General features: G+C 40.2%; 1 protein-coding gene across 2 annotated transcripts; it reads right to left on the bottom strand.

The window, feature by feature from the left end:
• Positions 1 to 3,458: 3,458 nt before the first annotated feature.
• LOC112228472 (uncharacterized protein PB18E9.04c) lies at positions 3,459 to 10,402 on the bottom strand. Of its 2 annotated transcripts, none has more exons than XM_024393830.2 (8): positions 10,223 to 10,402; positions 8,719 to 8,915; positions 8,151 to 8,218; positions 7,896 to 8,038; positions 6,861 to 7,747; positions 6,571 to 6,696; positions 4,938 to 5,004; positions 3,459 to 4,625 (listed from the first exon to the last, which is right to left on the bottom strand). In XM_024393830.2, the coding sequence occupies exons 1-7, from the start codon at positions 10,272 to 10,274 to the stop codon at positions 4,945 to 4,947; spliced, it is 1,533 nt and encodes a 510-aa protein (XP_024249598.2). In that variant the 5' UTR covers positions 10,275 to 10,402; the 3' UTR covers positions 3,459 to 4,625; positions 4,938 to 4,944. The 2 variants fall into 2 exon arrangements, with proteins under 2 accessions (XP_024249598.2, XP_024249606.2); XM_024393838.2 differs by having other exon boundaries at positions 3,459 to 4,622.
• Between the last annotated feature and the right edge of the window lie 1,021 nt (positions 10,403 to 11,423).

The raw sequence follows: 11,423 nt of genomic DNA, 5'->3' as shown, positions 1-11,423 counted from the left end.
CTGACTTGCCTCTTAAATAAAGTTGTAAAAAAAAAAAATTGGTGTCCAAAAATACCGATTTCCGATTGTTATGAAACTTGAAATCGGCCCAAATTAATCGGCCATTCCAATTAATCGGTCGACCTCTAGAAAAAATAATCAAAATTGGGCTGTCTTTGTAAAGCAGCCTTTGTGTGTCAGCTGTTTATGTATGATTTAACACCTACTGTTACAGTGTTGCAATCTCATGGTTGATCTGAAGCAATGCCTGACATTTGAATGCAAATCGGCCAATTTCAAAGAGAAATCTTGAATGTTAAATGGGGGGGATAATAATGAAATGTAAAACTGTTTTAAAATGGTTTTCTACAGTAATTAATGAACTAAATTTGTGCGTTAATTTAGGGACACAATTCACATCAACAAGTCAAAATCCACAGTGAAAAGATTGGAAGTGTTGGATTTCTCTAATTCATTATAAGTCATTACATTTTATTGTCACTAGGAATAACATTCAGGTGGAAAGAGTTGGAGAATAATCTTCATCAGATCCTGAACTATCCCATTTTCCCCGAACTGTCCTGGCTTTTACCATGCAGAGGTAATCGGACCTGCTGTTAGTATTAGGAGCACCACACCCTCTGTGCCAATATCAGTGGGCAAATATGTGGCAGGGCATTCAAGGTATAATCAGGTCTTGATGCCACATTTCCTTGCCAGCATATTGTCTGTATTGGTGATGTCATATTACTGCATAGGTTATATTTTCTAGATTTGTCTTATTATCATAGTGTGTCACTTGTCTGATTTGTTTGTAAGTTACATGAGAGTGACTCGGGGACTTATTCATTACCACTAAGGTATTTGTGTCTGCATACCTTCATATGTGGATTTTACCTTTTGCCATAGACAATTGACAGACAACTTTTGTCATATTGGCCCAAATGCAAAGACATTGACTTATCCTCTTGATGGTATTAAACTCAGCAACAAAAGAAACATCCCTTTTTCAGGACCCTGTCTTTCAAAGATAATTTGTAAAAATCGAAGTAACTTCACAGATTTTCATTGTAAAGGGTTTAAACACTGTTTCCCATGCTTGTTCAATGAAACATAAACCATTAATGAACATGCACCTGTGGAATGGTCATTAAGACACTAACAGCTTACAGACGGTAGGCAATTAAGGTCAGTTATGAAACTTTAGGACACTAAAGAGGCCTTTCTACTGACTGAAAAACACCAAAAGAAAGATTCCCAGGGTCCCTGCTAATCTGCATGAACGTGCCTTAGGCATGCTGCAAGGAGGCATGAGGACTGCAGATGTGGCAAGGGCAATAAATTGCAATGTCCGTACTGTGAGACACCAAAGACAGCGCGAACAGCTGATCGTCCTCGCAGTGGCAGACCACGTGTAACACCTGCACAGGATTGGTACATCTGAACATCACACTTGCGGAACAGGTACAGGATGGCAACAACATCTGCCCGAGTTACACCAGGAACGCACAATCCCTCCATCAGTGCTCAGACTGTCCGCAATAGCCTGAGAGAGGCTGGACTGAGGGCTTGTAGGCCTGGTGTAAGGCAGGTCCTCACCAGACATCACCGGCAACAACGTCGCCTTTGGGCACACACCCACCATCGCTAGACCAGACAGGACTGGCAAAAAGTGCTCTTCACTGACGAGTCGCTGTTTTGTCTCACCAGAGGTGATGGTCGGATTCGTGTTTATCATCGAGGCCTGTACTCTGGAGCGAGATCGATTTGGAGGTGAAGGGTCTGTCATGGTCTGGGGCGGTGTGTCACAGCATCATCGGACTGAGCTTGTTGTCATTGCAGGCAATCTCAACGTTGTGTGTTACAGGGAAGACATCCTCCTTCCTCATGTGGTACCCTTCCTGCAGGTTCATCCTGACATGACCCTCCAGCATGACAATGCCACCAGCCATACTGCTCGTTCTGTGCGTGATTTTCTGCAAGACAGGAATGTCGGTGTTCTGCCATGGCCAGCAAAGAGCCTGGATCTCAATCCCATTGAGCATGTCTGGGACCTGTTGGATCAAAGGGTGAAGGCTAGGGCCATTCCCCCCAGAAATGTCCAGGAACTTGCAGGTGCCTTGGTAGAAGAGTGGGTAACATCTCACAGCAAGAACTGGCAAATCTGGTCAGTCCATGAGGATGAGATGCACTGCAGTACTTAATGCAGCTGGTGGCAACACCAGATACTGACTGTTACTTTTGATTTTGACCCCCCCTTTGTTCAGGGACACATTATTCCATTTCTGTTAGTCACATGTCTGTGGAACATGTTCAGTTTATGTCTCAGTTGTTGAATCTTGTTATGTCCATACAAATATTTACACATGTTAAGTTTGCTGAAAATAAACGCAGTTGACAGTGAGAGGACGTTTCTTTTTTTGCTGAGTTTATTTGAAAATGTTGACTCTGTTGGGTAAAGAAGCCTTGCATGGGTGTGTGGTTCTATCAGTATGTACATCTACATGCTTGAATAATGTTTGGTTACACTGTTAGCAAATGACTTGAGATTGCATTCAGACTTCGCCCTTTTGGTTGATAGATTTTTAAGCCCTGCCAAGCGATAAATCATATTGTTTCTGAGGTCATAATCAAACAATGACCTCAGTGTGTCAGAAACAATAAGAACTGATCTTATTTGTTTTGGTTGAAAGTTTCTCTCTGATTGATTATCTTCCTGCTGAACAGTATTAGTAACAGCAACCACTGTGATGTTTTCCTGGAAAATTACACAATGCAACTGCAGAAAGACATATCTAATACAGACTACAAAGGTAGGGGATATGGAGAGGAATGGACATAAACACCTCATGCATTTTGGATAAGAATGCGATTTGTACTGCACACCTTGAAAGATGTAAGCGTTCAATTCTCAATGTCACTTGGTAGCTGGTTATCATGAATGTTATGTGTCTGTTTCCAGGACATCTATATGTCAAATATTTATGTTAAACCTTGCCCAAATAGTAGAAAAAGGTGTTGCCTTTTTAATACACACCGACTTGCATATAATGGACAACGTTTGAGTAATTCATAATTTTATGGAGTCGGACTCATTTCGTAATTTAATACAATACCTTATTCATTATCACACCGCCACACCCAGCCTAACTATAACGCACGTTATCTAGATAGCTATTTACTTGTTCTTTTCACACAAAGAATAAAAGAAAGAAAAGCCAGGGGATGAGGGCAGGCTTAGATACAAAGAGAGGCATGTCTGTTCTGCCCTAGCTTCAGTTCTCCTGATGAACAGAATCATCCAACTCTTTTACAAACTATGAACGCATCCAAACTACTTCTGCCCATAAAAATCTAACTGACACTTTATTATTTACAAAATATTTAATCTAAAAATGATTTAGATGTATTTTTATGCAAAGTTTAAAGCGTCAATGCACGATCACTTCAAATGTTTACAGATAGTTGCATCTCACAGATTTGATTAATAATGGTGGATTTATTTAATCAGATTGTCAAATATACATCACATTGGTGTTTAACTCACTGGGTTGTGTTTGTGGAATAGTTAACTGTTTGGCATGCTAGCATCCTATCTCAAAACATGTCTTATCCAGCGGTAGGGAATTACATCTGGATCTCTCAGCCCAAGTCAAAAGGTTTGATTTATAGTCTTTGAAAACAATGAACTTCTTGTTAACTGTACCTGATTGGGTATTGCACTCCTACTCATTCTTCTTACATGTTAATTGCAGGATACATATGTTGATCCCATTTACTGATCTAGAATCAGCGTTCTTTTTTTTTATACCAAGGTTAAGCTTGCCTTCAGTAAAGACAGAAAATACAACTCAAATTATTGCCACAATGAAGCCAAAATGGCCAGCCTGACCTCAGAGCCATTCAAAACATACTTTATGTATTTCTGAGCACGTCAAGACACATGATACCTTTTAATGGCCTAGTTACTTTAGACAGAAACTAAAGTAGGGAGGTTGGTCAGGGAGGAGTAACATAAACTAAATGGAGTGTCTCGGATTTACGTACAGAATAATAGAATGGAATGGTAACAACTACATGGAAACCAGGTGTTTATGTGTTTGATACCATTACATTGACTCCATTCCAACTATTATTATGAGCCGTCCTCTCAGCAGCCTCCACTGGTAAAAGCATTAGGAATAAAATAACATTAGGACATCTGCATTGCTTGCTGCTTGGGGTTTTAGGCTGGGTTTCTGTATAGCACTTTGTGACATCGGCTGATGTAAAAAGGGCTTTATAAATGTGATTTGAATAAATACAGGTTGAAATTACAATCAGTGAGCCAATGCCATGATCTTCATTCAGATACTTCAGAGATAATTGAACCATTTGTACATTAGGACATCTGCATTGCTTGCTGCTTGGGGTTTTAGGCTGGGTTTCTGTATAGCACTTTGTGACATCGGCTGATGTAAAAAGGGCTTTATAAATGTGATTTGAATAAATACAGGTTGAAATTACAATCAGTGAGCCAACGCCATGATCTTCATTCAGATACTTCAGAGATAATTGAACCATTTGTACAGAATTGTCATTGCTCCCATGCATATTACTTCATAAGGCCATTTCAGATGGTCTTCTTACCCAATTGACTGGACCTTCTGGAGGAAAGAGAAGTAGGGAAGGGACAACAACAAAAAATATATTGTAAAAACAGTAAATTACTTGAATTAAATATATACAGTATCTTCAGTATGTTGACACGTCTCTACACACCTATATCTACAATAATCAGTAGTCTACCTATTCAAACCTCTCATTGAACCCCATCCCCCTGATGTATGGAAGGAAAGAAAGCATTCAGGGGAGATTGTCTCCTGGAATTGAAAACATGAAACTACATTTCCTCTGTTGTCTACCTGACAGTACCACTGAAGTACATTAGCATACAGAAAGTGTGTCACCTACTGTACCTTTGTGTCAGTACTCGTTCACCACATACATCCCTGTTTGGTTTTTCGATGGTTCTCTCATTTCGTCCTGTATCAGAGAAAGTATCAGCTCATCAAAGGTGTAAAACAGTCTGTGAAGATGATACTGCACACAATATAATTTACAATATCATTTAACAATGTCATTTATTTCTGTACAGCACTTTGAGATATCAGCTGATGTACGAAGGGCTATATAAATAAATTTGATTTGATTTGATTTGATCAGACAAAACTGAATTTTGCAGTCTGTTTTTGACCTGTTGTATAGAACTGTAATGTTAGCTTATCTTGCAGACGTTCGTCTGTTTTAAAGCCTTAGTTAACTAAGACTGAAAGACATCCACTCTGCTTAATTGCAACTATAAGTCAAACCGGTGATTCATCAATTAAAGGGGCTTTGGAAGGAGAAGGTTATGTAAAGAGAACAGAGTGGTTGTGGATTACAATGTGTCTGTCTACTGCTCTGTTGCCATAGAGACAGGTGACAGAGGGGGCACTCTTCTCATTATATGATAGTCAGTCTAGGAGCAAACGTTGGCAGACTAGTGTGGAACGACTATGCTCAATAAATTGATCAAGGAGAGTTGGAGGCTGTGAACAAATAGTCCTCCAATGTCTTCCACTGTCCCCTTTCCAAAACAACATAACAAACATGTTCAAACCACTGCTAGCAGTAACACAGAATTTTAAAATATATCTACGTAAATGTAGCACAATTATATGGAGTGCATAAACACAAACACACAACAATATCTGTATACAGTAGATTGAATATAAGCAATATACAGTGTAAGCTAACTCAAGCAGTACATTTCCAAAACTAAACAAATATCTATGACTACATATCAACACTAGAAAAAACCTGAGTAGATTCCCTCCTCACTTCCCTACCTCTCAGGTGTGTGTGTGCTTGAGGTGTGCAATGCAGTGTGACGAACATGCAAGTCTCATTAGTACAGTCAATGGTCTCTTTGTTTGGTGTTAAGGGAGAGATCTCTCTCTCTCTCTCTCTGACGTTGGTAGATTCCATGGCATTTGTATTTAGCATCCCTTTCATAGTTCAATCGAAAATATATATTTTTGATGTCCAGATTAAAACACTGCCTTTTTTTCAGTCAAATCATGTTGTTGCCAGTCATTCATAGTGACATTGATGAGTAACATGCCCCATACAGGAAGGTCCTTGGATGATAACTCTGGTATCATCCCTCATACGTACCCAAGGCAGGATTAAAGCTATAAACTCACAGCTCACAGATGATTGCTTTAAATTGGTTGTCTGGTCTACCAAGAACATCTGCTTATGTGGGGGTTTGATTTCGGAGATAAGCAACTTAGTGCATCAATGAAAATAGATGGCTTGGGGGGAGGAGTATGGCTTGGGACCCCTCTCTGGAAGCTGCAGGGGTAGTTCGGCTGAGAGGGTAGAGGGGAAGGCTAGTGTTTCCCACGCCTCAGGTTTCCCTGGTCAAAGCCGGAACGGCACAAAGAGACGTCTATCTAACACTGAGGCAGAGCGGCCAGTCTTAGTAACCATAGCCAACCTGCTGAATACAGAATCTGAGCCCGTGTGTGTGTCTATCTGGCCTCTCTGCCAAGAAATAGGACTTACATTAGGCTTGCCGTTGGGCACGTTGAAGCGGCTGTGTGTGGAGTACATTTGGATGTCTGCCCCGTGGTTGATCTGGTTATATGGGCTGAAGCTTCCATATCTCTGCCTACAGCACAACCAGACTAGCTAAAGGTCAAGAAAAGACAAGAATCATAGTAAAATGGCCTTCTTAGCATGACATACTGTAACTGTTAAAGCAAGGTTGTGGCTGTTTCTGAGAAAATGGAGGTCTACAATGCATTCCGGGAGAAATAGTGTACATCTGTGTGTCTGTTTGTTTTTGTACTCACCAGCAGTATTAGGAGAATAAGGAGGATTAACAAGATCAGGGCAGCCAGTACCAATAGAGCGATCCCCCATCCTGGGACTCCCTCTCCGCCCCCAGCAACTACAGCTGCAGCATGCTCTGTGGTCTTATGGGTTGCCTCCGTATTCTCTGGGTTCTTATGACTGGTCGTTTGGCCTGTGGCACCCTGATACCTGCTTGTTGCTCTCTCAGTAGGGGCAACTGGGGGGTTAGATTGGCCCGAGGTAGTTGTTGATAGAACGGTTTTATGAAAGACAGTCGTGCTAATGGTCTGGGGAGGATTTTTAGGGGTAATAGGGTCAGTTGTGTTGCTAATTGTATTGTTATGGTCTTCAGGACTAGGGGTGGTTATGTTGCTAATTGTACTGTTATGGTCTTCAGGACTAGGGGTGGTTATGTTGCTAATTGTACTGTTATGGTCGTCAGGAATATGCGTGGTAATGCTGCTAATTGTACTGTTATGGTCTTCAGGACTAGGGGTGGTTATGTTGCTAATTGTACTGTTATGGTCTTCAGGACTAGGGGTGGTTATGTTGCTAATTGTACCGTTATGGTCTTCAGGACTAGGGGTGGTAATGCTGCTAATTGTACTGTTATGGTCTTCAGGACTAGGGGTGGTAATGCTGCTAATTGTACTGTTATGGTCTTCAGGGATATGAGTGGTTATGCTGCTAAATGTATTGTTTTTGTCAGGACTAGTGGTGGTGGTTGTGAGGGTCTGACTACTTGTGATGTTGCCAGATGAAGTATTTGCTGTAGATGTAGTTACATCCCCGTCCCTTCCTGAACGGCTAGCCATACTAACTAAGGCAGCTACGGTTGCTGTGGTACGTGCTACAAGAGGTAGTGTGGCTTTTATTGGATGTTGACCTAAGGAATAAAGAACATATTTGTGATTCCGGCTTTATTTGAATTAATAGCAGTTTCTTAAGCTATTTACAACACAGTTTGTTTGTTTTTTTACAAATGAATCAGGCTGCTACAAAGCAGAAGTAGAGAAGGTTGCCATCTTCTTTACCTTCAGTATAGGCGCGGTCCAGGTCAAGGGTTTTGGATTTATTTGACTGGATATGTGTGTAAAATAGACTTTTAACCAAAGTTGGAGTGATCATGAATGTAGTCCCAAACATTACTGTCGAGTTTGCAATGACGGATCCATTACTGCAAGAGTGAGACCAGTAGTCAAAAATAATTATAACGTATAATTGTCAATGTCCTTAAGAATGCTATTTTTTTTCAATGGTAGAATTTAAAATTCAACATTAGAGCTCACCTGAAGATTATATCAAATACACCCATATATTTGTCAGACGCTGGCAAAGGGCTGTGGATGTCATCCACCTGAAAAAGAAAGACACAGCAATCAGAGGAGCACTTTAATATTATCCTACAGGCCTACAAGGCATGTCTTCACACCTTTACTTGTTTGAATATTGAGGAACAGGTTGTAAGGGAGGTGTCTATAGTATCCTTGTCTATGGTGTAGTGGAGTGGGTCAACTGGAGTGTGAGCTAGTAGTGATGGCTCATTTTGTTGTTGACTGCTAAAATAGTGCTCAAAGTGACAAAGAAAAGAGTGAATAGAATAGCCTTGGGAACATCTAACTCTGGCAATTTGACTGGTAAACTCATGGGTACACTCACAATGGTTGCTTGGTATAAATGCAGTAAAGACATCAATGGAACTTTTGGCCAAAACAATGAAAATGCCATGGAGCATTTCCATTTTCTTGGAAAGCATGAAGTATCTCCAGGACAAAGAGTTATTTTGGGGGTATAGACTGAGTGATGAGTTGAAGCTCTATGGACTGACTTGAGCAGTAAAAAAACACAGACTCTTACCATCTGCTCCACCTGTTTCCTCAGCTGTTTGTACTCCTTAGAGCTTTGATTATTGAGTGACTCAGTGTAAATCCGGTTGGTGATTCTGACGCATATGTAGTAGGCGGACAGCGTAGCTGGGGTGGTCTCGTCATTGCTGCTGGGTGTTGCCCTCCGTAAATGGGAAACAGGCACAGCATCCTCAAAGAAAAGGAGTGCTGTACGGGTGAATGGAAAACAAGCCGAAATTCTGAAATTAGCAGAAATACTGTTACACAGCCATCTAATAAATTACTGCCATTACCCTTAGAGACTGACTGATTGAAGTGCCAATTACAGCCAATAAAGGATGCCTTGTATTGTGGAAATGATTATCTGTAAACAGACACTTTGAGTTGAAAGGGGGGTCACCATCTGTGACCTCAATCAATGCAATAATGCATTATTTAGACTAATTTAATCCAAAACAAAGTTTGCAAATGTGTCTTCTCAGCGCGGGAAATAAGTTGTTTTGTCTTATCCCAAGGTTTTGTCTTATCCCAAATATTTGATTGAGTGGGGTCGATTGTAAATCTATAATACTATTCTGCTACTGCATAACCCTGAAGACACTTTATACATTATGACAAATTATGATAGATGCTTTGCTAAGATTTAAAAATCTTGTCAATGTGGGTTTTAACTCCAGTGTATTGATATCACTTGAGGCACCTGAGGAAGCAATTTAAAGTTAAAAAAAAAAAATAACAGGGAAAAATGTCATCAAAAAGGCTCCTGAGCAGCCGGGGACAAGAGAATCATGAAAAAGTGGTATTCTGGTTGTGTGCTGATGAGGTTTGACTCTCCGTAAACCTCAAAGTATGATTTACTTAGATACAGGTAACTGACAAAATAAAGGAAAAACCAACATAAAGTGTCTTAATAGGGTTTTGGGCCACCACGAGCCAGGACAGCTTCAATGCACCTTGGCATAGATTCTACAAGTGTCTGGAACTCTAATGGAGGGATGCAACACCATTCTCAGTTTACAATCATAGCCTGAATAAAAGCAGGCTTCAGGTAATGCATGAGATTGCCATGCTTTTTTCAGACCTGTTTAGCATATGTTTTCGGTCCTGTTGATTGTCACATTAACAATTGAACCCCCATCTGACTCCCACGTCTAAGAAGTGTAGGTTACAGTACAACAATGCTTCCCATGAAACAGTGGTTCCCAACCTTTTTGGGTTACTGTTTCACCGACAGAATTTTGCTCTGCCCGGAGTACCCCTGAAGTACCCCCTCATGTGCATTTTACCAGTAGGCCTATGGTCTCATGAGTCTTCTCAAGGACCCTCTGTGGATAGGCCGATTACCTCCAGGGGTCCTAGTACCCCTGGTTGGGAATCACTGCCCTACAACAGAAGTCTCTAAAGAAATGTAATGTGTAAATGTGTTATAGTATACATATTTTAGTAAAATCAATAAATGAAGATGCCTGGAAGAGTAGATAGATAGATAGATAGATTGATGTTTTCTGTCATACCTGAAACAGCCAAAGTAAGAATAATCCCAAATTTGATTGGTCTTTTCTCCATGATGTATCAAACTGGTAGACTAACGTTTTTTTTAAATAAAATACAAATATACACAGTGGACGTTGGGAATTAGCCGGGTTGCTTACTTGATGAGAAACGATTTATGTCTGAAAGAAACTGTTATTGTATCATCCAGATAAGTGTGCAGGTAGGACAGGTATATGGCGCGGGGCGGACCCTAGAGTGTGCGCGCTGGAAGAGAACGCAAATATAGACATTCGTGGTGTATGACGCCACCCCGTGGCCAGAAGGATTTATTGTCGGACTAATCAGTTTCACCTTGATGCTGTAAACCTTTGAGAAAAGCAAGGCACAAAAAGGCACGAGGCAAAATCAAGAGCCTGACCCAGCCACTATTTAGTAGACTTGAGGGAAACTCCTCTCAAATTCATAAATGGAGCAATGGCAAGGACTGAAAGCCAATGAGGTCGACATGATGTGTGCAAAGACTAAAATAACAACACAAACATAATCCACCCTTTGATTTTGATAAACGATAGGATTAGTCTTGTGCTATAAATTGTACTAAAATCAATTGTATCTTTCCAGAATAAATGGGTATGTATCATTCATTGAAATGGCTATTGAACAACGGCAAATATATATATATATATATATATATATATATATATATATATATATATATATATATATATATATATATATATATATATATATATGTCCGTTTTGAAACTACAGTAACAGTGCAGTAACTGCAGTCGACTGTGGTATTTTGGACGCAGATACTGCAAAACACCTGCAGTGTACGGCAGTTACACTGCAAAATGACTGCAGTAAAAAAAAGTTATTTTGGAGTAGTTATTCTAACTGCAGTTATGCTGCAGTGTACTGCAGTTATCCTGTAGTCTGACTCCAATATTTTTTCGTAAGGAAGATTGTGCACATCATTCACAACTTCCCTTATCCGTATGTGGGACCTTGTCTTCTACTCGGAAAACTGATGACTTTGCGGTATCTGAATTAAGGACATGCAGTGATTAGCCTACTTACTATTTTATTTTACCAGAAACACAAGCGAGAATTCATTTGAAGCAACTACGCAAAGTAAACTAGCTAGTTAAGCTTTCCTACAAGTGCACGATTGTTACCAGCAATAATGATAGTTACCTGAATCTTACCTGCAATAAT

Source organism: Oncorhynchus tshawytscha, linkage group LG03 (assembly GCF_018296145.1).
Source record: "Oncorhynchus tshawytscha isolate Ot180627B linkage group LG03, Otsh_v2.0, whole genome shotgun sequence".
Classification (NCBI taxonomy): domain Eukaryota; kingdom Metazoa; phylum Chordata; class Actinopteri; order Salmoniformes; family Salmonidae; genus Oncorhynchus; species Oncorhynchus tshawytscha.
The sequence above is the reverse complement of the archived record's forward strand: the minus strand, read 5'-3'. Positions and strand labels throughout refer to the sequence as shown.